The sequence below is a fragment of the Carettochelys insculpta genome, chromosome 4, assembly GCF_033958435.1.
Source record: "Carettochelys insculpta isolate YL-2023 chromosome 4, ASM3395843v1, whole genome shotgun sequence".
NCBI lineage: Eukaryota > Metazoa > Chordata > Testudines > Carettochelyidae > Carettochelys > Carettochelys insculpta.
This window is the reverse complement of record NC_134140.1, coordinates 18,192,027-18,219,325: the sequence shown is the minus strand read 5'-3', so window position 1 is coordinate 18,219,325 and position 27,299 is coordinate 18,192,027. Positions and strand designations below refer to the sequence as shown.

Sequence of the window (27,299 nt, the reverse complement as noted above, 5' to 3'; positions counted from 1 at the left end):
CTGCAACTTCTACAGGTCAAGAGAGATATTTGCTCTACAGAATGGTTGCTAAAAGTGTAAAAAGTTTCAAGCAAGAGGTGTGTGCATTCTAAAGCCCTAAATCATGACCTACTATAACAGTTGTAAATCTAGGAAGGGGTGGGGAAGGGCTGCAGCAGTAACCTGGATTGTAGAAAGTTTCTGTAGACCTGGAAACATGGAAGAGTGGGTCTGCAAATGCAGAAAGACAAAATTTATAGGGAAGGACATTTTATATCACGCTTCTAAAGTTGTCCACAAAAGGCACTGGCCCATATACTGCAATGGGAAGAGAGGGAGAAGTGGAGAAAGGTTTGACTATGTTCAGATATAGTTTTGGATAATAGAATGAATTTCAATGTTCACTGATGTAAGAACAGATTATTCTGATTTGGATAAACAGAAAATTTCATATAATTGAGGACCACACATTAAAAGGGTTTTTTTTCTCATTTCAAAATATTGAAGCCTTTTGTTGGGCAGTTTTAGTAATCTTAGCATTTTAATAGTCCAAAGAAGGTTTATTTCATATTTATTTCATATGAGGTACAGCTCCAAATATAAATTGACTGATTATTTCGCTTAGAGAAATGATTAGTTTCATATAGTTTTAAGCTGACAATTTTCGAGTGCACTGCTAGGGGCAGCCATCTTGTTGAAAAAGAGATTGAGCTGACACTATTGGAGTTTGAAGAAATAAAGAACCATTTCAAATCTTATTTAAATTATCCAACACTAAAAATGTTAAGGACAATCAATTAACATTTTTAATGTATATGAGGAACAGTATTTAAACTGTGTTCATTCTCACATTCCTAGCTTGTTCACATTACAGAAAGCCCAAATTGAATATTTTAAACAAAACATCCTGAAACTATTAAAAAAAAGTAAACCTCAGAAATGCAGCAATACCAGTTGCTCTTCAAAGAAACACCATTAAAAGACATTTCCAAAAACATGAAAGATGAGTTGGGAAGTGTGCCTTAATGGGTAACATGGCTTCTGCTACATCTAAGAGGATAAGAATGTTGCAGAATATTCTTGTTGAAAAAAGTCTTCCTCATCCCGTTTCTGTTCCCTTTCAGCCAGAGCAATGCTACCACAAGATGTGATGATTTTTTAAACTAAAAATATGCTTTATGAATTATTCTTGGGAAGCTCTACATGGCCTATGTTATACAGGTACTCAGGCCGGATGATCATAAATGGTCCCTCCTGATTTTGAAATCTATGAAATATTTTAGTGTCACACAGAAGAGGGCAAGTCATAAACTATTCGGTTTTCATACCTTTAAGTTAACCCAACAGCTAATAGGAAATCAGCATAGACCCTGAAATAGAACAATTTTGTACATAAAGCATTGGCACCACCAGAAAGGACCAACCCAAGCATCTCCAATCCAACTGCAATGATGGACTTAATCAACCCACTTAGAGCAACAAGACAATCTGATGTCTATACCAAGACTAAAGAAAAAGCATCTTAGCACCTTCCAAGGGTGCTCACACAAGATGGAAACGCTCAGCTAGAACTAGATGTCTGGGAGGAGTTCCCCTACATAACAACAGAAAGCACAACAATGCCCCCACTCAAATGCCTTTTGGCACACAACCATATATTTGAACAGAGATGCACTCATTGACAATTGCATTACAGTGTTCTTTGATCAGGTCTATTATACTCTACACATGTTACAATACATGAAGCTAAGTATGCACTACAGAATTAAGTAGACATGCAGACAGCAGCAGCAATTAAATCACTTTTGAATATCCATGCTTTGCTCCTGTTTCAGCAGTGCACATCCTCTATCAGAGCACTTGCACTGATTTAAGAGTTACGGAGTGGGGTGTCGTGGGACAGCTTCTAAAACGCAGCAATAGTAAATGAAAGCAACAATGCCGATCTATTTACTTGGACATTCATGCTCACATGTCTAGCAGATGTGGAATTAAGTTGATGTAGTAGGTAAGTGACAGTGAGGAAAGCCACATTTTAGTCTAGATGCTTATAGTTAGATCAAGGTTGACTTATGTCAACATAACTGTAGCACAGACTAGAGCTCACAAACTTAAATCTCACATAATCTTTATGTTCTCACCCTCTTCAGTTCTACTCTCATTAAAGGGCTTTGTTGGAAAGTTCAACAACTTTTTGTCTCCGAAGTTATTTAGAAAAGAGGATGAAACTATCTGGCACACATATTAAGAATAAAGTACGAGTGCCAGCATGCTATTGGGCAGGAGGAGGCACACGTAAAAAGGAGCCAACACAAAGAATCACTATACTAAGCAGTAGAGGGAATAATATGGGACTTAAGATAGAGAACATGTGCAAAGTCTCACTCTTGGGATTGTCATCTTGTCATGGTGAGAGAACTTGGGTGTTCCAATGAACCAGAGAGCGATGCTGTAGAGTCTCATACTCCCAGCAGCGTCACCCCTGGTGGCAAGGTCAAGGGGTAGGGCCCAGACGAAGAATGATCCAGAAGTCCTCAATGGAACAGGTGGACGATAGCAGAGGTAATGGTACAATGGCTGTGAAGGCAGATGAAGGCTGCAGCAGACAGGAGACTCCTAGTCATTGTGGGTCCCATGCCACTGGACCTGAGCCTTCTATCCATCAAGAACCATGCGGTGGCTGCAGTGCAAAAGTCCTCCCACATTAAAAGAAGTCAGGCACAGAGGTTTTCCTCTGTGTACTACTCTCCTAAACTTAAGCCCTATGACTAATGGAGAATGCCAACGGGAGCGGGACTGTGAAATCTGGAAGCTTTAAGTCAAGGACCAGCACGTATGCAGTGTATGTACTTATCACGTTCTGTTTAGAGAACCGAGGCAATAGAATGGTCCGGTGGGTGCATCCACCACTGAACAGCCCTATTTAGGATCTGCTTTGCACACCTCACATGGGGAAGGGGCTAGAAAAAGTGCCCTAAACATAGTCCACCTCAACCCCACGACTGGATAACCATGTCCAGTGGGTTCACCTCTGTGCTGTTGATATCAAATAGTACAGTTTAGAACATGGAATATTCAGACTCTAATGGACAATGACAGCGAGCAACCTAAAAGACGCATGGCAATTATTGTCCACAAGCTGCACCGATTCAACATAGAGATATCTGCCCTGGCAGAAAGGCACAGATTAGAAGAAGGACAGCTAAGAAAAGGTGTTGGAGGGTACACATTTTTTTGGAAAGAAACCCCACAGGAAGAAAACTGAATTCATAGAGCAGGATTTGTCATCAAAAACAAACAGACAAGGATCCCATCTGAAGTCCTTGTCAGCATCAATGAGCATCTCATGACTCTCCACTTGAAGCTTGCCAAAAACCAACAGGTAACTCTCATAAGTGCGTATGCACCAATTCTAGACACTGCAGATTATGTGAAGAAATTCTATACCCAACACGAGCTCATCAACAGGAACACCCTTTTCTGTCAGAAAAATAAATTTAAGACCTCATGGCAACATCCTTGATTGAAGCACTGACACCTCACGGACTATGTCATTGTCCACGCCCAGGATCAGCATGATGTCCTTCTCATATGTGCAATGATTAGTGCTGATGACTGCTGGACCAATCGCCACCTTATTCGATCTACAATGGTGATTAGGATTGTCACCAAATGGAGAAGAGAGAGGAAACAGATCGGGCAAAAGATCAACATACAGGGCTTGAAGGACCCCATCAGACAAAGTGACTTCCAGATAACACTCCAAAGAAAGCTGCCGACAGCACACCCTGTAGATGTGGAAGAACACTGGTGTCGACTGAAAAATGTCAACACTGGAGCTTATGAAGAAAACATTGCCTACCAGTCAAAGAAGAATCAGGACTAGTTTGATGAGAACAATAAGGCAATGCATGCCTGACTGGGGCAAAAAGGAAAGCTTTCAGGGCCTGACAAAGTGACATCAACGGCACAATGAAGAGAGAAGTGCAGGCCAAGGCAGAATTCCAACTAAAAACAAGGACTCTGAAAAAACAGTGGTAGACTGAGAAGGCACGAGTTACTCCAGAATCTCACAGACATCAATAATACAAGAGGTTTTTTCAATGGACCAAAGTTGTTTATGGACCAAAAAACCATGGAATCAGTCCCTGAGATCAAAGGATGATGCCCAACTCTTGAAAGACAATGAAGCCATTGCTTCTCATTGGAGAGCATTATGGTGAGCTCTTGAACTGCCCTTTCACCATGGTCCTAGACTCTCCTGACCAAATCCCTCAGCAACTGCATAGGGACCATCCTGCAATACTTCCTACCTTGCTTGAGGTCCCCAGATGCCACCAAAGTGATGAAGTGCAACAAGGCAATTGGACTAGATGGAATACCTGCTGCAGTCTTCAAAGAAAGCAGGCCAGAGCTCCACAAACAACTCCATCTCCTGATTCTCAGATAGGGAGATCTGAGATAGGGAGCAGATGCCATGAGATTTCAGAGACACGCTGATCATCAGAGTCTTCAAGAAGGGTGACAAGTCAGATGGTGGGAACTATCGTGGCATCTCTCTCCTGGCAACAGAAGAGAAAAATCTTAGCTTGAATCCTTGCAAACCAACTCCTGTGACTTTCAGAAGAAATTCTCCCAGAATCCCAGTGTGACTTCTGACCACTCCGAGGAACAGCAGACGTGATCTCCACTGCCTGGCAACTGCAAAAAAAAGTCATGAACAAAACCAAGCCTCAATAATGAGTTTTATAGACTTGACCAAAGCATTCAACTCAGTCAAATCGCAGTGCTCTATGGACTATCCTCTCAAAGATCAGTTGTCCCCAAAAATTCATTAGCGTTTTGAAGGTGATCCACAACAGCAGAACAGCCACACTGTTGAGCAACAATGGATTCCAAAGTGACCCTTTTGAGGTCAAAACTGGAATCAAAGAAGGATGTATCATTTCCCCATCACTGTTCTGAATCTTCATTGCCATGACCCCTCACTGCACTGATGGCAAGCTTCCAGATGGTGTGAAGCATACCTCCATAACCTCGATCGTGGATGTCAACATGGATAACAATAAGGTTGCTGCTCTTTTTCCTGCAACCCTTCAGATCATCTTAAGTGCCTTTGCTTAAGCATACAAGAATCTCAGCCTCACAATGAACATCAAAGAAGACCAATGTGCTCAATCAACCCTTGCTGGCAGGACAATCTCATGCACCTTCTATTGAAGTCAATGGAGAACAGCAGGTAAATGTGGAACACTTCCCATACCTTGGAAGTCATCTTTCCGCTAAAGTCAAAGACAAAGCTCCTTGTATCCTGTGTGATGGTTGTTCCAATGCTACTATACGCATGTGAAACCTGGACAATATTCAAGCATCATTTGAAAGCATCTGAACAATACCATCAATGCTACCTCAGGAGAGTATCTCTTGTGAAGACAGGCACATGAAGAGTTCTGGACTCCAGCATTGAAGCCATTATACTTCATCAACAACTTCATTGGACTGGTCACGTGGTTCAATTGTCTGATCAGCACCTCCCAAAACAGATTGTTTTATGAGTTGGAGGAAGGACAAAGGAACTTTGGAGGCCAGCGGAAGTGATATAAGGACATACTGAAGGCACACACAGAGAAGTGCAGCATCAGTGTTGACATTTGGGAGAAACCTGGGAGAAAGACTATCCCCAGTGGAGAACAGCAAACTGTGAGGGGTGGCACAATTTAAGAGGCCCCACTGCAGTGCAGATGAGGAGAGGCAGAGAAGTAGAGAAGAGCATCAGCTACTAACAACTGCCCTTTCTGTGATAAGATCTGCAGCTCCAAAATCAGGCTTATCAGCCATCAACAAACTCACAAATAGGAGGGTGACAAGAATACATCCTATTTGTTATCAAGTGACTGCAGAGAGAGAGAGAGAAGAGGTGTGAAAAGTATGACCCAGGCTAGCAAGTAATGGCAACACCTTGTTTTTGCCCATAGCAATGTCCAATACTGTGGGAAGAATTCAGATTAACATGGATGACAAAAAAAATTCAATAATTTTTTTTTACATAAGTGTTTTTTAACAAAAGTATAATAAAGAAGCTTTTCATCTACTATAATGCAGTAAACTCTAGAGTGAAAGAAGACTGAGAAGATTACTATTTTAATTTGCCTGTTAAAATACTGTATAGGAAAACAAAAAAAAATGTACACAAACTTTCAGATTGCAGGGCTCTGTAATTAGTATTGGGTTTTTGTTTGTTTAAGTTTTTCTTTACTGATTTCCCCAAGTTCATTAAATAAACATTTATTCATATGACAAAAGAAGGCACAATCTCCTTAATAAGGGAAAAATTGCATACAATATCTTCTCTTTCCTGATGTTCGATCCAGAAATCGAGGGTGGGTATCACTCACGGAGGCAAAACCAGATATGTGCTCATTTTTAGCTACAGGGAACCTGCAATTGTAATTTTATTAGACTTAAAAGGACTCTCCCCCACCCCCCACCAGCTACTTTTAAAAAAAGGATTAATGGGAAAATCAGCTTAAGTGAATGTTGACATTTGCTTAAAATACCTTTGAAAAAAAACTGGTAGACTTCTTCAATGTGACCTTACCCCAAAATTCAGTATTTCATTATTCTTTTGCACATTTTGTACACAAATGAAATACCTCCCAAAACAGGTGCTCACTATCTCATAATTTCATACGTTAGGCAGAGATGGGTCATCACCCTATCCAGAAACATGAGCACTATCAAACCTTCCAATTACTACAGGGTAATCTGTGAAAGATTTTATCATTCTTTCCTTAATTCTCTCTTCTCCCCTCCACCCTCTCAAGTTGACAGGAAGGTCTGCCTCTGAAGCATTTACCCAGTATAGTACTGACAGAGCAGCAAGTGATTTATAGTCAGCTGATAGGGAGGGAGATTTAGAAATAAAACAGATAATTTCTTTACTGGAAACTGGAGGAGGGGGAGGTGACATTCTGAGCCTACTGAAGTCAATGAGAGTTGGACCAACTTTGTTCTGGACCTAAAGAGTGACATAATTAGTCATCCAACGGTCACTGGAAGGAGTAACAAATTCTACTTTACTTCCTAAAGATCTCATATTCCCTGCATATACTATTCATCACATATCGCTTACATAGGCAACAAATGAGATCTTTTTAAAAAGTGACTTTATTAAGAAATAGAATTATACTGTTCTTTTTAAATTTTAATTTCTCCATAGTATTATTATTGACAGTTTGTAATAGTGAGTCAAACTGGAAAAAAAGAAGCATAATTTCAAGTATATTTATAAAATCTTGCATTTTAATATTTCAATGTTTCTGATTTTCCAGAACTGGAAGTCATGTAAAACTATATAAAACGTAATAATGTATAATCAAGCAAAGCTTGCCATCAGTAATCCTGATTCTCTTACCATTTTACATTCATACAACAACATTCACTTGAATGAAGGTTTTGGTTTTTTTTTCCTCTTGAAATACACCTTTTGGTTCTCGTAAAGTCCTTTGCGGCGTTACCAAAGTCAGCATTCTAGTGGATTGTCTGACAATGGTAGACACGATGCCAAGAAGGCTACTACATCAACAATTTTTATAAAAACTATCTTTACTGTGGTATGTAAGGAAGCTACTTGATGCATAAACCTGTTAAAAATAAACCACTAACAGACCATGAATTTGGTTCACATTAGTGCATATTTATTGATTTAATTTTGCAAATGGCCCGATATTTTCTACTGTATTTTATGGGAGGTATAGCTAAGTGGTTTGAGCATTGGCCTGCTAAACCCAGGATTGTGAGTTCAGTCCTTGAGGAGATATCGGGGATGGTGCTTGGTCCTGCCAAGAGGGCAGGAAACTGGACTAGATGACCTGCAGAGGTCCTTTCCAGTTCTAGGAGATGTGCATCTCCAATTATAGTTAAAAAAAAAAAAATCTGTCCCATAGCTTTGTGCAGGAGTATATAAAAATATACAATAAAACAACAAAGGGGCCCACACAAAATGACAGTTCTATGAAACAATGCACTGTCCTTCCCAAGAAACCAGATGTTATTAAAGAGGCTGTGCTGATGTGAAATTTTTGTAGGGAGGGTGACAGAGAATAATGAAGTATGAAATAAGGGTGTCTCTATATACAATGTTAAGGCCCAAGAAGCGTTCGAGTTGTCTAGTGTATATTTTTGTGAAATTATTTGGAGGGGTGTTTTCTTCTGGAACAAACAGAAGAATTAAGAATACTATTTATGTCCAATCAGTTTTTCAGTTTTAATTTAAAACTCCCATTAACTGCAAGCTCGAATTACATTACTAAAAATCACTCACCAGAAAATTTTTGAGGGCTTACAGGATAAGTAGTATGATTAAGGTGGCCAGATTTCCTAAGCAAAACACAGGACACCTGTCCTCCACGGATGTGCGGCTGCTATCATATGCACATGCTGTCCAGCACCTAGTTGCTTCTACCTGAAGCCACAACCAAGAGGCTGACTAGGGAAGGGCAGCTCAGCAGGGTGGAGTGCACTAATATATGGGACAATTTGCCTCTTTGTTAAAAGAGTAGGGACTCCTGCCTGAGACCTAAAATATGGGACAGTCTCGTTAAAAACAGAACAGGTGGTCACCCTAAATATGATACTATAATAAAATGACTAATACTGGTGTGGTATCAATCTAAATTTGAGATAAAGCAATTTCTTTTTTGAAAACAGAATCATTTATCACAACGTTTTTGGTACCACATATCTGATGCCAGTTCCACCACTGTAATTAACAAATATTGATGGAGCAGCAAGCCAACTCACCATAACCTAGGGGCCAAGTGTGATTTTTAAAATTTAAGATTAGCAGGTATGACACATCTAATCTTGACACAGCCACTTCTCATAAGGTCTAACTAACTGTTCTACAAGCATTAACATAATCTCTAAGCCTGGACAAAGGAATTCTCGTGTATAATATTAATTGAACACACTGAAATAATCTATTTAGCCTCCAGCCATTCTGTGAAAAGCAGTCAAGCAGCAGAGCTGGGAAATCTTGCCCTGAGTTTTAAATAAACATGTACCAAAGTTATTGCTGAAGTTTCTTTTTAATACAAAACCAGCATGTGCAACATTCATTCCCTCCACACAAGTAGTTACAGAACTTTAAAACAGACAGCTGAAAATATTAAATAAGACAACCTAAAGGGGAAAATATAAAACCATCTAATACTGGAAGTGGGGGTGGGGTTGCACAGCAGAGGGGAGAAAGGGTGTAGAAATTCTGGGTACCAAAATGATAGAAGACTACACCCATCCAATCTGTATTCCAAAATATTTTAAAAAGCAGGAAGACAAGAAAATCCCATTTTGCTGAGATGACCTTTAGTTGACAGACCTACAGAAATTAACCATTAAGGCATTTTTTGTCTCAGGTTCATGATATGCTACAATTTTTTTTAAAATGAATTTATAGAGCTTTCTTCAAAGGCTTACTTCCTATGTATTTTTCTTAAAAAAATGCACCCCCCTCCAAAACAAAGAAACAAACAAACAAACCCCCCCCCCAAAAAGCAAAAACACAACCCCACAAAACCCCACCAAGTCATCCTTTGGTTTTCAATTGGCTAGAAAAAAATGCTAGATGTTCGCTGATGTAAGAGTCAGGAAGCAGAAGCAAGTTTTGAATGTTGTCCATCATGAGTTAGCAATGCAGTGCTAGAATGAGTTAAGTACATTTTTGTTTATAGCATTAGTATGGAGACTCTTTCCTTCCTGTCTCCCTGACAAGCTCTTCCAGAGACAGGCAAACCCTCTCTAGCTTAATAAACCTCAAAACAGACAGCATTTTCAAGTGTGGAAGTGTTAGTAATGTTTTTGTTTTCCATCTTTGATACACAGATGGAATGCAAGGTACTGTTAGCCCCTCTCAGTCTCAACTAATTTTTCCTTAGACTGACACTTCACGTTTTTATTAAATTGTTGCATAAAATGCCTTTTATAACAAAACATTGTTTGTGTAACAGCACTTCCCAAGTGCTATAAAATGTGGCCTTAAATCTCACACTGTACTCTAGACACATTCAATCACAATTCCTCAGTCATGTATTGATTACTTTTATTATCTTCTAAGATTGCATGTATACATTTTAAAATCAGAAAGATGAAAACAGTCCTTCACTTATCTGTTAAACCAATCACTTCCACAGAACTACAAACAAGAGTTCACCAACTCAATTACCTTGCTGTCCCACAGATATCCCTATCCTGCCCCTGATCCTATTTAACAGCTTATGAGTTTGCTCAAGGCACTGGGCTGGTTTAAGAGGCGTTCCTTTAACAGGCACCCTCTCTCTCATCTATAAGCACATTAGTAGGATTACTTTCACACAGAAATCAAGGCTCAAGTAACTTCTAAGCCTTCATTTATGTTTGATAGTAAATCAGGAAGTAACTTACTTGTTAAGCTTGAATACCAGGGTATGTCTACAGTACAGTGGCAGACACGGCACTGCAGCTGTGCCACTGTAGTATAGATACAAGAAGTGGCACCTTATAGACTAACAGATATATCAAAGCATAAATGTTCATGGGCAAGACCCACTTCGTCAGATGTAGTATAGACGTTTCTTACACTGATGAAAAGGGTTTTTCTTTTGAAGTAAAATCTACCTCAAGAAGGGACAGTAGCTAGGGTAAACTAATTCCAGTTGTGTCTGAGTGCGATTAGTTTGTTTGGTTTTTTTAAAGATATAGAGTGGGCCTGAGACTTCTGACAAACCAAAACTCTGATGTTTTCTATGGTAAACATCAACTTTAATTGTTTCTTCACCTTTTCAAATGACTCTACTATTATTGTTTTTCAATCTAAGTAAAACTGATATGGGAATCACATAGCTCAAGGTGCAAAAGACAGACTATATTCAAATGACATAAACTATTGTAGAAAGAGACAGAAAAACTGACAGAGCCAACTGAGTACGGTTAACATTTCTTTTATTTCAGTATAGGAGATCCTGAACCGAAGAATTATGTTTTGGCCCGAGCTGTTAAACTGAATATGTTATTCTCTATATACACTGTGCCATAAGTGTACATGATACTATGAAAGTAAAAAGTTAGTATAGGACATGTTCCACCTTTATCATTAGCAATGGCCTGTTCACATAAGGTGTGCATTTCTGAATATTCCTGGAATACAAATAACTATGAGAAATTTATTTATTATTATCAATAGGATACAGGTACTCAGGACACCATGGTGATGGACGTGGAATAAAAACCTACATTATGTCAACATCTTAGAAACAAAATCTCAACCTTTGGCAGTCTGAACAGTTTACAAGAGGAGAATAATACATGAAAAAAATAAATTTTCTATTCAAAATGTGTTGCCAAAGAACATTCAAGCCTAGAGCTTTCTCATCTGAACATGGAAGTATCCACAGACATCAGTAAAATACGGTAGGAAATGCAGGTCTAATTTCAGGTATTTATTGGTGGCACAAAATAGGGAGAAAAATATAAACAAGTTACTTCCCCACCCCTTGCAATATTTATTACTAATGTGCACAGGGACCAAGACAAAAAAAACTCCAGTAGACATTGGATTTACAGGCTATGAAAGATGTCTAATGATTTTTCATTCTGGTTTATTCTTACATGTAATTTTGCGGAGAGGGATACAGCTAGAAGAGAAGATAGAAAAGCACAGTGCTATAAACAGAGTTTAGTTTTGCAGACCTGCAAGGCACCCTAATCTCTCCAAAATCTTGTGAACTTATTCCTCCCTAGCCTCTGGGATATCACCTTGTAAGATAAAAATTTTTACATAACTATTTTGAGGATGTATATTGAAATAAAATTAGAGTTCTATGTGGATACATGGAAGTGAAGCTGTGTTTTGATTCCAAGTTGCACATATTTTATTAGGATTGCCTTCTTAATTGAATATCTTACCTTGGTCTCAAAATTTCTCCAATGTGAGACTACTTGGGTAAAAACATATAACAAATCTGCCACAACTTGAAGTCGATGTCTTGGAATATTATGATATACTATACACTATGTGTTGTATTTATGAACAGAAATCCAGCTTGTTTGATACTGGGCATTAAGGTGCAGAATTTTGTCCCCAGCCCCTCCCCCTAGAAATAAACATTACGCAGTCTTAAAATAATATTGTTAAACTCCTTGCATGAACAAAACCTTCTCACATTTATTTTTATTTTTAACCACTGTGTGATGGCCAATTCAATTCATAGTTCCATAGAGTGGAAAATGGTAACCTGGCTAAGAACTTAGAATATTCTAAGGCCCCTACTTCTCTTTTTTCTGCTTTTCTGTGTCATTGGGAAGTAACTTACAACTTGCACTGCCTGCAGCTGACACTTTTTAAAAAAATATTTCAACAGATATACATAAGAGTTCACCCATTTTACTTCATGAAATATATATCCATCAACATTTGACTAAAAAGTTGGATCAGGTATGCCTCACTGCAAACACCCTGAAAGACACGTGCCAATTGTCTAGCAGTCCTAGAGACCTGGGCTACGGTTACACGACAGCACTCTGTCAACAGAAGTCACCGTCGGAAGAAATCTCCCAACTAAACTTCTGTCGACAGAGTGAGGCCACACACAAAAGCCAGTAGGAAGAGAGCTTCATTCTGTCAACAGAACAGCCAGACTGCTCGTCTGCTCTCTCAACAAAATAGGCACACGGAAACACAGCAGACAGGGCTGTCCATTTTTCTGGATGCCCTGCCTGTCGATGGAAGGCCCCCCAGAGCATCCACACAGCTTTTTGTCAAGAGCATTATTCCTCATGGCTAAGAAGCAGAACATTACTGGCGAAAGTGCTGAGTTTTGTCAACAAAATGTATTTTGTTTCTGGATGTTCCACCAGTTTTGCCGGCAAAAGTTGCTAGTGTAAGATAACCATGCAGTTTTGGTTTTTTAGCCTGTTGCAGTCTAAGGGCACCCACATTCTATACATAAAAATCTATCCGTCTACTCCATTTTTGATGTAAAGAAACAACAATAAAAATAAACACTTGCTTTATTCTCTAGAAAAGAGATCAATGATATAACAACATGTCTTCTCATAAAGGTCATAAGGCTTTCATATTGTTATACCAGAATTTTCTATATCACGTAGAAGACTCTTCTCGTTCTCCAGAGCCTTTACCATGTTGCTATAAAATTCTAGTACCATGTCATAACAGGTTGTTCATTAAGAATTCACTTCAAATATAATATTTCATATGGTATAAGCCAAACATTTCAGATAAAAATTTAACAGACAGAAAATTAACTACTTTTTTCTCAAAATTATTTGCATCAATAGTTTTATTTTTGAGTATTGATCTACATTAACAACTACAAAAGAATTAAAAAGTAAGTTTCATCTGGTAGTGATGCCCTAAGATTTTCAAAAGTGGCTAGTGATTTTGGATGCTCAGTTCTGAATTTTAGAAAGTCTAAGCACCTACTTTCTTTAAAAAAAAACAAAAAAAAACAAAAAAAACAGTGCCCTTTAAACTATTTCCAGTTAGGAAAAGTCATTATTAACTTGGGATTTTGAATATAAGTGACTATTCATGTGAATTTTATGCAAAAAGATAAAGTGTTCTTTCCCTTGCTTTGAACAAAAACGCTTTGATCCTAAAAATCCATGTCAATGAAGACAAATTTTAGAGGGTTCAATAGAGCTTCCAAAAATCCCAGAAAAATTATTGTGTTGCATTTGATCCTGGTGCCATTCCTGAAACAATACATGGTCACCTGTTAGAAAAGGAAGAAGGCCAGATTTTTTTCCATGTTACAGTTTGAATGTGCATGTGCACACATAGGTAAACAGGATATGTATTTTTCTCATCCATCTTAAAGACCATGACTATTCCAACACTTTTATAGCTTAAAAGGATAACAAAAAATATAAATCAGATCAAATGTATTTAATATAAAAAATCTGCATCTATCAATTTGCTTTGCACCACTGTCCCAGAGAAACAAAGATCAATATGCTTAATCACTCCATCTTTTGTTTTATATTTATTTTTAAACACTCCCTTTCCTTTTTCCACCTGGAGATTCTTCTGTTTATTAACACCGGAAGGCCACATTGTCTACATTGCCAAATACGCAAGCACTAAAATAACAATACAGATATTTTTAAAATCTCCCAAAAAATCTGAAACTTATTGAAATCTTATTTTGTTTCACAGAATAGTCATGAATAAGTTCAGAAGCAAATGCCTAGTATGTTTTCCTTTATTTATTGGCACAAAATCTACTGCCATAGAAAACTCACTAGTCCAAATCCTTTGTTTGTAGAAGTCAAAGTCAGGGCTGATTTATATAAAAGCTAAGAATCCAGCACATGACCAACTATTATTCTGAAGTCTCCATTGTTTGTGAAAACTTTATTTTAAGATAATGTCATTTCTTTTCACCTCTCTTAGAAGCTGTCATAATTTACTTCCTTGTTTGCAAATCTGTATTGTGTAAGCATAGCTCTGACGATAGTCTATATTCATCTTCTTTCTTTCCTCCTATCTCATTTGTAATACATAGCAGATTTTCCAGCAGAGATTTCAAAGACTTTCCAACTCAGCCCATGTCCTTGCACAATTTGACTCACAATCACTGGCAGGTGGAAACAGAATCTGATACTAGATTTTCCTAAATCCTAAAACAACTGAGCCATCAAAAAACATCTCTGAACAGTGAATTTTTTAATTGATAGAAACTGGAGAATTGTCTTCCCAGATTACAATAACAAGGTGTACATTTTAAAACATTCACATTTCCTCCTTACATGGATTTGGTTGACAAGTCAAACCCCACAAAGACATACAGCATTAAGTAGAAAGCCTCAACAGTTGCTCCAAAAAAGTAGAAAACTTAAACTAGAAGAATTAAATTAGCTGATACAGATGAGAACTAGTATTAACTATTGTATTTTTGTTGTTTGGAAGGTGGAGTAAAATATTTTTGAAGTCATAGCAACTACACACAGCAGCTAATGTGCACTCATTCCAATTTGTGAAAATAAGTCATTTACTGAAAAGAATCAAGATACTTTGCACTCATCATGGTATCTGAGAAACTTAGGTTTTCAACAAGACAGCTTGAAATCCTATTGCCTTGCAAACAAAACACTAATTATCTTCTTTGAAGAACCTAAAACCTTCATGATTTTTTTAAAAACATTTGACTTTTTTATACCAACTAGTGATGTTGCCTATGTGTGTTCCTGCTAAACCCCCTTCCAGAACAGCACACACAGGTTGTTCTCATGCTACCATTCTTTGGCAGTTTTTTTTTTTTTTAATAGTACAGATGACCAGCAGAATGGATTCCATTTATTGTATATAAATATACACTTAATTTAGCATATGTCAATTGGGGAGAGTTACAATAAAAAATGTGCAGACCTAAGACTATATCAATATCAAAAAGATACATCCTACACTGCCTGATCAAGTATGCTACTCACAGAGAAAGTACCTAATTGAACAGATCAAAAACAATTGAGAGCAAAGAGCACCACGGCTCAGAAAACTGCCCAAGACCGGTGTAGACTAAGTACAGAGGATCGAGAAACTTGCTTCAATAAACAACCCGTGGAAAGGTAACAGTGTTGTTACACAATGTAAATAACATAGTCCACAATTAAATAAAATCTGCAGAAGGATATACAAAACACATTGGCATTTTACTTTGCTTCTAAGAGAGGGTTACAATTTAACTTTTTTGGTAAATACATTTAAAATCCACAATAATCTCAAGTCCCTAACTGGAGGTTTGTTACAATAAATGAATTTTCATTACACACATTAACAGGTTTTACAAAGGCCAGAACTGTAACTTATAAAGAGCAAGATAAGAGCATTTATGTTTTTTTCCCCATAGTTTTAAAATTCACACCTGATACTTTTCTGTAACTATATGGCCGAGTGTGAACACCACTTTTTTTTTACCTCATTCTCAGTTAAGGAAGCTGAAGGAGATGAACTCTTGCTAAAAGCAAGAGTTGAAGATTCTGCTGCTGAAGCCCGATTTCGCTTCTTCAGTGGTTTACATGCATCAGACAGATTTTTCGTTGCTGTAAAATAATTTTGGTTTACAAAGTGAAGTTTGGACCTTTAAAACGTTATCTCCCTGAAGCCATTTAAAATATTCCCTCGGAAAAGGGAAGGTTTTGGTTAGATATGTCTTCTGGGCAAATATGTAGTACCGAATAAGAAGTGCACAATCTTTTTTTGAAATAGTGATGTAGTTTGTTTTGAAGACTCAAGAGCTCTCCAATTAAACAAGTACGTACTAAAGAAAAAAATTTACCATTTCCCAAATGGTGTGCTTATAATTTTTTTTTAAATTACAATATTCTGTGATTTACTACTTTTTAAAAAGAGATGTAACACTAATTTGCTCAAACACTACAGTAGAAGGCCTACTTGACCTCAGGAAAATTGGATTTACTTTGGTAAACCCCCTCATATTAACAAAAATTTAAATAGAAAGGAAGTGGGTGTTTACATTAAAAATGGCAAAAATATGTATATTTCATTTGTCTTTTTGCAGTTTACTAACACTTTGGAACTGAATACAAGAATTAAATTGATGTGTTCTTATAAAAGTTACCTTAAACCTGTGTATGATGACCAGAACTGATCAATGAACCATTTAGCACACGATTGTTTTATAACTCCCTTGACTATCCATATTGCTTCCCATCAAACAGCTGATTAAAAAAAATCTTGAATCGTTTTCAGTTTAGGTTTGATGGTCACTATTTACTATATACACTTTTATTGGATAAATGTCTGATAAATCATGCATTTCAACTGCAAAATTTATATTGCTACTTTACCATATCAATGGGAAAATGTTTTAATTTGGTGCCATCAAATGGCGAAGTTGTGAACTGCTGCTTTAAATCAGCAATACAGAATTTCAAACAAATAAAGGAATGCAAAATGCTGGCAAGTGAAGAGTGTGACCCCTCAAACTGCAGCCTAATGAGTGTTATTCAATATGGCTTCAAACAAAGTATAGATGGCTGTCTCAGACAACCTGTTAAGTTTCAATGATTTAATTGAAAAAGTCAATTAAAACTTATTCTGACCACATTACCTGACTGGTTCTTTTGTGAAGAGAAGGTTTCTGTGACCTTTGTTTTTGCTGTTTTGTCATTGCTTGTCTCCCTCTGTCACAAAAAAAAAAATAAAAAAAGAAAAAAGAAAAAAACTCCTAATTTATGAGTGATTGGATAAAGGTGGCAATACTTCTGGATTTCTGTTATTAGAAAGAAAATGTCTTTGCAAACATCCTGATCTATATTGTAAAGTAGTTTAGCTATGGTAAGTTTCCACTTTAGACACGTTTATTTTATTAACCACCAACAACACAGACTATAGAACTGTTGAATAAAAATGAAAAACCAAAACCAAACCAAACATAAAACTCTACATATTCAATGTCTACCCTACCCTCCCAAAACTGAAGTGTAAACCCCTGCATGAAGAGGAAAAGCCTATATAAAGATAAAGCACTTCCGTCAGCTTTATTATTCTTTTGTCCAAAATGGTTACGTTATTAATGTAACTGCAGCAGAAATATATAAATTTGAATTTTAAGTCTCAGTTGCTTGTTTTTAACTTCACTACATACAGCAGTGTCATTTTGCACTGGTATTGTTAACGGCTGTGCTAAGATTTCCACGATAAAATACTCTTGTCGATGAAATACTGATATGCCATAGATTTGCTCCAGGTTTGTCTAAATACTTATCAATTCTCCTCAGGCAATCCACTGTTGAGTTGGAGACTCAACATTAATGAGACTACATGCAGGACTACAGAGGAAGAAGTGGCCATCCTGGATTCTCCTCCATGCCTGCTCCTGCCCCACAAAAAAGAAAAAAACAACAACCAACCAACCAACCACAAAAAAAAAACAAACCCTAATAGAAATCAATAGCAGTTCTGCCTATCCATCAGTCATATTCTACGCTGAGTAAGACTATGTTTACGTCAATGCTCTGTACTTGAGACAATTAGAAGCTATAGTTCCTTGAGGTTCATAAATGTCTTGTATTTTTTAAAAAGATGATGAGGATCCATGGTCTTATTAACTCTTCACTGAAAATGTCCTTGCTTACATATTTAGCTCTTCTAATGCAGCTCTCATTGTGTTAATGTGATTTCTATATGTTTCAACGACCTATGAAATTTTTCAATCTATGAGTATGTATTACCACCTAATAATTTTGTTGCATGGCATTTAAATTTCATAAACAAAGAGCAAAGAGCCCCAACAGACACACACTGCTCCTTCGCAAAGAGCAAAATTTCATGATCACTCCCAAACTTCCGGCTCCCGAGGACAAAGATTATTAAAAATCTGCCAGTGATTTGAAACTAAAGAAAAGGAAGTACAGCTTCAGTACCCCCCACCACTCCATAATGGATGACAGCCAAGTGATCATTAATTCTATATGGTGATAAAGTGGACTGCTGAACTATTCTAGAATTCTGGAGCCAAAAATTGAATTACAATGTCCCTTCTCGCCACACCCTGGGGATTCACAACACTATTTTACAGTAGTCCTTCACAGACTATATTACTATGGCCTGATCTGTAACACACTTCCATGTGTTTATCGTTCCATAAGATTAGTTTTACAGACTTCACTGAATCTACCCAAATGCCTAAATATTAGCAGAGAATTCTATAAACTGAATCCCTAGTGATCTAAGCAAGTCCATAAAAGAAGTTACTCACCTTGTGCAGTAAAGATGATTCTTCGAGATCTGTGTCCCAATGGGTGCCAAACTATGGGAGTATCTGAGTCCCTACAGTGAAGCACCTTTCTGGACACTACTCAAAGGAAAATTATCTAATCCTGATAAACAAGTTAAGCACTGAAGAAGAGCCAGTTAAAGGCAGGCTCTCACATCAGTTTCAGAGACAGTCATATTTGTCCAATTAGGGGGGAGGGGCGGGGGGCGGGGAGAGAAGAGAAACAAAAGTCCAGTGGCACCTTAAAGACTAACAATTTTATAACGGCATTAGATTTCAGTAGTTGCAACTCACTTTATCAGACACATGACATGAAATTAAAAAAAACAGATAGTAGGAATAGAGAGATGGGAATGCTACATCAGACCTAAATCAATCAAGGTGGATCTGAATAAGGTGAGAATACCTAAAGTGGAAGATTACTTATCGTAATGAAGAAGCCATTTCCAGTATCTATGCAGATCTATACTGATGGTGGCAAATTTGAGTACGTATTCCAACTCAGCAGTCAAAAACTCTCCAACTCATTAAGGAACTAAAACAGAGATCAGCAACCCTTCCAAGGCAAAACAAAAAAGGAGTCATGTAGCACTTTACAGCCTAACAAAAAAAATTTTTTTAGGTGATAAGCTTTCATGGGGCAGATCCACTTCTTCAGATTTGGAGACAGTGGTTGGGGGAGGAGTAACTGCAAGAGGTCTTTCGGCTGCAGGTGGAATCCCAGAGGTCTGCATTCAGCCTGCCCCCCACTGATCTACAACCTATCTTAGATGACAATCCTTGCTATTGCGGATCATGGGGGGACAGGCTCTCTAACCTGAACACATACCCACCACCAACCATGCACACCACAATAGAAACTCTAACCCAGGAACCAATCCCTGCAACAAAACCCGTTGCCAACTCTGTCCACACAGCTACTGTAGTGACATCATGGGATCTAACACCATCAGCCATACCATCAAAGGCTCATTTGCCTGCACATCTACCTATGTGATATGTCATCATGTGCCAATATTGCCCCTCTGCCATGTACATTGGACAAACTGGATTGTCACTACACTACAGAATAAATGGATGCAAAAATCAAACAAGAATGGTACAGTACAAAAAAAAACCTGTGGGAGAATATTTTAACTTCTCTGGACACACTGTTACAGAAAATTGCCTTCCTCAAGCAAAAATCTTCAAAAAAAACCAGGCTGCAATGTAAAACTGCTGAGCTGGAATTCATATGTAAATTTGACACCATCAGAATGGATCTAAATAAGAACTCGGAATGACTCATTACCAGAAGTAATTTTCCTTTTCGGTATTCTCACCTTCTTATCCAGATTCACATGCCTGAATTAGCTCTGACATGACACTGCCATCTCTGTATCCCATCTACATTTCTTTTTCTTTCACTTCATGCATTCCATGAAGTTGCAAGTCATGAAAGCTGACACCTTAAAAATAAATTATGATATATATGGCAATTTCTAATTTTAGCAGATTGGATTTAAGGACATGCTACCAACCTAAAATGTTTGATAGGTTTAAATCTGATTCTTAAAAAGTGTGCATTCATTCCCTATTTTTTAAGGACACAGTCTTTGATTCAGACAAATTGTGGTAATATTCACATGCACATATCTACTTTTTTAACACATGGAAAAGGGATATAATTGTAAACCAAGAAAACTAGTGGGAGAGCCTTTGCCCATGGGAAATAAATCTTACTAGTACATGTTTTCAGCTAATTTCAACTAGCAAGGACCTCTCTTCAGATATCACTACCTCACTGCTAAATAAGCAAAATCTTTTTAATAAAGTGCACCCAAAGAGACATCTTTACAATTGCTTGATTTGGTTTTGTTATAAACAAATATTGAATCCTGAAAATGGAAATGCTGACAAACTTAAATATAGCAGAGTAATTGGTGCTGCTATAATTGATTTAAACAAACCAATGATATAATTACCTTCCGATTATTCTGTTTATCCATCCTGAGTCTTTTCCTAGGTGCTTCCTGAACTTCAAAATCTTCTGAAGATTCCTTTGTCCTCTTTTTTTGGTTTCTTTTATTTCCATGTAAGTTACCTTGGGGTGGGGGATGGGGGAAACTTACATGAAAAAAAATCTAAAGCTCACTTTGAAATTACCTTAACCTAATCTAAGCTATATTTAAATTGTTACTTTTAAAAAACGGTTTAAAATATTAACAAATTTGGTTAATGCCTCAATGCCTAGGGTTTGGCTTTTATAATTGAAGGCTAGTTCTAAAATGCCTCCAAACTCTTACTTCCTGCTAAGACAGATCCATATGCACACGCACTAGTCTAAAATCTGAATATACAACTTCCTAAATTTGTATCCTATCAAATAAAACAGAGCTGTTCTATAAAACTGCAACTGCTAATTCTTTGTAACAGTGAGTTGAACCCAAGTTCTAAGTGTTTCCCTCATTCTTTTATTAAGTTCTCTGAAGGATATAGATGAAGGTACTGGAGAATGAAGGCATCTATTAAGGGACGTCTGTCAGAGACAGAATATCACCAATTATATGGATCTCTGGCCTTATCTTGCATGGCAATTCCTATCTTTAAACATACAAGTGTATAGAAGGCCTTAAAAACTCCATTATACTTCTGTTTTGTGAATGAAAACCTTGAAGATTTTTATAAGATCATTTCTTGTACATGAATTTCTTATATAACCATTCATTTGTTTAGTTTCCATGTAAAGCTGAAACACAAAAGGTCAGTGACTGCTCTACATAGCCACTTACTTGGTCTAGTTATCTACCATTTTGAGGTAGAGTTAGTATAATTGTTCAGAAAAAGGTCTGGTTCATTATGATGAATGATGGGACCTATAACACTTACACTTAACATTGACCTCCAGGACTATGCAACTTGAGAGGAGACGTTGCATATTTAATATGGAGAAATTGCTATATTATACAAAATTTTTTTACAAAAATTATCATTTAAAATTTGTCTTATAGCTAGAAGTGTGCTGTTTCAATGGCAGCTAATTTCTGCTAAACATTTCAGATTAAAGCAACAACCTTAAATTAGTTGTTTTCCATAGCCAATTGATTTATGAATTTTTATTATCTTATATTCAAAGCGGCTCTGAATCTGCAAACTTAAATTAAAATGGCTCCAGGAGAACCTGCTATTTACACAAAGCCAGCATAAAAATGTTTCCTAAATTACACGATGGGAGAGTTTGGATAGGGAATGATTAAACTGATGTGTTTTCATTTGCAGACAACTGAAAACATACACAAATATATGTACTAGTAACACCTGGTACAGGTACAATTCCAGTTACATTTCTTGTATGACACTGAGGAAGTTGAACAAAATTCAGTATTACAGTGTTTTGATATTTAATTTGGGATCCATTAAAACTCTAAAGTCAAAAGACGACAACATCTGAGAAGAAATAAAGAAATTATGATATGTGGGGTGATTACATAAAAAGTTACACTCAATAGCTACTTATAATGATGAACTAATTCCACATAACACAAATTTCAATTACTTCTGGATCTTGATCTCCTTTTAGGTGAGTCTTGAAACACTTTACGTTTGGCCTCTCCAATATTCTTCAATGATGAACCTTGAGAGATACAGAATGATGTTGTTTTTTTTTTTTAAATAAAAAGAATCCAAGTATCTGACACTTAAAATATCATCAATTTTCCACAAAATGTTATTTCACACACAGAAAGATAACACAACTCACTGCCATTTTTATACATTTTTTTTTTCCAAATCTGACATCTTTCAAACACTCCCTCTCATTCTTGTCACTGCCCAAAGCACCACCTGGTAGCTTCAAATACTTCCGCAGCAGGCCTTCCTGTAGTGCTGTAAAACACTATGTATACCAGACATTTTTAAATAGACTGAGAAGGGTAAAGCAAGCCCCACACACCCTTCATTTTTTCTTCTCAAGGAAGATAGTAAAAAGAACAACTCAAATTATAACAAAATTCTAAATAAATTGCTGTTTATAAAGACCCTGAATCTAAGCCAACAGCAAAAAACACCTACAATTTCTTATGCTGTCCTAAAAGCTTTGCAGTACCACAAAAATGCCAAAATGGAAGAAAGGTTTAGAATAAAGTAAAGAATTGCTTGCTTCCTGATCTGATAAATCTTATGAGGTAAAACTTTTTTAAAATTGTGTGTGTGTGTGTCTGTGCGTGTAAATATAAAGAAAGGACAGTAGTGGTTACATTTTATAAACCACTTAAACTAGTCTTAAGAACTAAACCATAAATTTACATTAACAAGATGCCTTATTTTCCCATTTGCACCATCCACATTTAGTGGTCAGTAGAGATAATGGCAGCTGCTTATGGGCAGAAGAAGAATGAGAAGCCACCAATCTCTAACAGTAGAACATTTACATATAACAACTTTGTAGAACAATGAGCAAGGAATGTAGACTCCATGGATTGATTTTATTGTAACCATTGGCAATCTTTTCCTATTGGCACAAACACCAAGAATTAAAACCAGAAAACAATGATAGCTGTTTTCCCCTACAGGTGTCATATATGTGCTTAGTTTAACATCACTATGTATATGAAATTTAGTTAGAGTACACTAGCACAGTTTTACGTTTACCAGAGTCTTCTTCAGATTTGGGAGAGGTCACTATGGCAAACTTTGTGTTATAGCGAGCTTTCTGTTTTTCACTAAGCATGTTCCACTGCGATTCAAGCAGTTCTTCTATCTCCTCATGTGAAGCATCTGGATGTTCAGCAATCACCTGTGTATGCAAAAATAGGGTATATATTAAAGAAAAAAACTGAGTGCTGTACACCCATATTATTCTAATGCAGTGGTTTAATACACACAAACCCACTCAAAATACTACTCTATTCATAAAACTGTAAGAGTGCAGATTGGAAGATTCATAGCATATCCCATTTAGCCCTAAAAATAAGGTTTTAGCCACACAGATTGTATTATAAAGTACCGTAAATGATTCTAAAAACATTAACTTGGATAACTTTAAACATTCCAAAACACTGAGTATGAATGGACTACATCAATGAAAATATCCTTGTAAATTCATAACTGGCAAAATTTAAATAAATACCACAATAAAAATTGACAAACACTTTCTGGGGAGGAGTAGGGTGGGGATGGGAGGGTGGTCCTTCACAGATTACACAAAAGTAAAGAGAAGTATTTGGAAATATTTTGGCAGCTGTATTACTTATTATATATGCTGGAAGTAATTTAGTTAACATTTTCATGGACCACTTACATATTTTAGAATACATTCCATATTTTATTATACGAATACAGAATACTAGAACTGGAAGTGATCATGAGAGATCATCAACTCCAGGCACTTGCCCTCACAGCAGAACCAATCAGCAACTAGATCATCCCTGATTTATGTTTATTTAACCTTCTCTTACATACCTCCAATGATGGAGATTCCACAAAATTATACTTTGTTCAATCAACTATGAAGAAGCCCACGTGTGATAATTATTTTTCATAAACTCTTGGTATAGAGCAACAGAGAGGTAGACGTGTTAAAATACTGTAGCACAGAGAAGCCTCTTTAACAAGAACAGAACTGTTTAAAAGATTAAACATATTAAATGGAACGTGGTTAGAAGACGTTCATTATGTTTGGCTAAATGGGTGCTGTGATGTAGTGAGGGATGTGTGCGAGTGACAGGCCGAGTAGCTCACACAGGCTATTGTCTGTAACCTAAGCTGTCAGGTAAAACTTCTGTCCCTGAACAAAGAGTGGGAAGGAGCCCAGCTGGTTTTGAATCAGAGGCTGGCAGTCAGATGGGGTGAGTGGGAAGGCACGTGGCCTGTGCTGAGTGGAGCTAGACCCTAGTTAGGAGCACCCCTCGGACCTCCTCTTCCCAAGATGGATTGGAATGACTGTCTCTGCCTACTTTAATGACACCTCTGTATTACTTTGTGCCTGTCAACATATAAACTTCCTGTTCTACCTACTGAATGAGAGCCACTTGTGGCTGATGATGAGGTGCAGTGCTTGGGGTCCCCTGAACCCCATCACAGGTACATCTCCAGCCCTGCACAGACATTTGGCAAGACAGGCCTTGAGCAACTCTCCCACTGACCAAAAGATCCCTCAATGGAAAAAGGAACCCAACCAGGTTAATTGTTGACAAAAAATGGTACTAGCATTCTACAGAGTTTACTAGACCACTAATACACATATGACTGTAACAATGGAACACTGCAGTGAACAGTGGGACTTTCCATTCCTCCCTAAGCCACACAAAGATATTCCCTCTGAGATACAACTTTAGACCCCAATACAAAGAAGTGACTACAGCCCTTCTGACATAAGGCAGTTGTAGCTGGAGTCCACTTTCTCTGCTGTCCCCACAGGAGGAAGTAGACAGGAGATAACCTCCTGTCAACTTTCCGAGGAGTACAGTGGTTGACAGAGATGCCCATGCTTGATTTAGTGTGTCCCTACCAGATGTGCTAAATTCAACTCCAGAAGATCAGTTGCAGGAGCAATCTTCTGCTGAGTGTAGACAAACCCATAGTTAGTTACTGCCCCCAATGCGGCTTATTATTACCCCTCAACTCGTACAAGTTAATTCAGCTAAAACATCTCTATTATGTAGAATCATCCTAACATTATCTTTTAGGAGGGGTCAGTATGTTCCTGTTATATTTGGGAAATGTTTTTGCACCACCGTTGATATTGGGATGTTCTGTTACAACTTGACATCGGGATGTTTCCTTCCTCATTTAGAATGTGGTTTTAGGGAACTGGCCTTTGGGTCTGTCCCAGCATATGGTGATTTTGAGGAAGGCCTCCTGCTATCTAGAATAGCTGGCATTTAGGAGGATGCATGGCATTCTGTGTCCAGATACGCTGAAGGTGGTCATGATCCAGTTTTCTAGATCTGTAGACCGCAATACTTGCATGTTTTTAAATCACATTATTTGATTTCACTGTATCAGGAGGAGAGCCTGAGATTTAAGCCCTTGAATAAAAATGTGGCAAAAACAGGGATGTTGCTGCAGAAACACATTCCTAAATGAAGGTAACAACCTGAATTTTCTATTGAACAAGTCAGTGATCAAAAAATCCTAACACCATTCATTATCTTTCTTATGTCACTATAACACCCTACCCACGGCATACGCTATACCAGCAATTCTCAGCCAGTGGGCTCTGTGGCTGAAGCCACAAATCCCCAGCACTCCAGCAGCTGAAACCCAGAGGCTCCTACACCCTGCTGGACCCAGGAGTTTTTATAGCACAGGGAAGGGCCCTAAAATAAGTTGAGAACACCTATTCTATATATCACTAGTCAAAAACACTCAGGCTTTGGGAGGACAGAGGGAAAGAGGAAGAGCAGCAGCCCTATTCCCAAACCATCTCATTGCAGGACTCCTAGTGGTACATAGATATCCATATAGAAACCTTCCCAGATTCCTAGAAAAATGTTAGAAAAACCGTCCGATAGTACCTGAGCCCCCAATTCTTTGTCCTATTACTTCATTCTCCATATACAGAATGCAAATTATACATAGTAAACGCAATATTGGCCTAATTGAAAACCATGAAATTCTCCTGGAAGTTTCCGTATCAACTCATGCAATTGGACATACATTTAAACCTATCACTTTCTCAGTCTTACCACCTCATCTAGGCAACGACCAGAGCCTTACTCCTACCTATTACCGCAATGAACAACCCAAGCTTGTCTACTCTCAGAGACTCGAGGTTTTCAACTAAACCTAAGAGAACAAGCCACACAAATACAAAACGTCAATGAGTTAGCACAACAGTCCAATCCCATGATGTTCATTACTATTGATACTACCTCACGTGTCATAAACCAGCTCTCATCAGCCCAAACTGCATACCCCAGACATCAGTCCCACGCACAAAATACTGTTCAGAGCTATCAGCATACATCATTATATCAAGCAGCGACAATCAGTAACAAGAATTCCACACCCGATCAGAGCGCGAGTATTACCCATCAAATCACCATGAGTTTGGTTTCACTACACATACCAAGACTCAAGTAGCCCAGGATAGTCTTAGGCTGTGTCTACACTACGAGATAAAAATTGAATTTAAAGGAGTTAGCTCAATATTAAAACATCACTGTCTTCACTGACAATACCATTAGCTTGATTTATTGAGCCCTAATGCTGTTAAAATGCTGATGTTACAGGATGGGTATAATGTCAATTTCAAATTTAAAATTTCAAATAAAGGCTAGTATAGAAGCTCCATATCTTTAATTCAAATTTATTAGCCTCCAGAAGTGTCCCATATGTATCCCACAAAGCTACATGGTGATCCTCCATGTATGGCTGCTTTGTTGTATGCTGCTCTCTATCCAGGTGCACAGAAAAAAGATCACAGGAAGCCCATGAATTTTTGATTGAATTAGAATTAGAATTTCAATTCAGCAGCACCCTGGCGTGCAAATACAAAAGATGCCCATAATGCAAAAACTCCTTTGCCCATTCTATCACACTCCA

The 27,299-nt window shown here is 37.6% G+C and overlaps 1 protein-coding gene across 3 annotated transcripts in view; it reads right to left on the bottom strand.

Moving 5' to 3' along the window:
- NSD2 (nuclear receptor binding SET domain protein 2) overlaps positions 1–27,299 on the bottom strand; it is a 149,414-nt gene that overhangs the window by 41,158 nt on the left and 80,957 nt on the right. The window contains exons 6-10 of one of the 3 annotated variants that reach the window (XM_074992333.1): positions 23,403–23,547; positions 22,309–22,386; positions 20,738–20,856; positions 17,106–17,178; positions 15,950–16,074 (exon numbers count right to left, since the gene is read on the bottom strand). In XM_074992333.1, the coding sequence (XP_074848434.1) occupies positions 15,950–16,074; positions 17,106–17,178; positions 20,738–20,856; positions 22,309–22,386; positions 23,403–23,547 (540 nt within the window). Of the gene's footprint in view, positions 1–13,853; positions 16,075–17,105; positions 17,179–20,737; positions 20,857–22,308; positions 22,387–23,402; positions 23,548–27,299 lie in introns of those variants that run through there. The other 2 variants (XM_074992331.1, XR_012645318.1) reach the window with 2 other exon arrangements.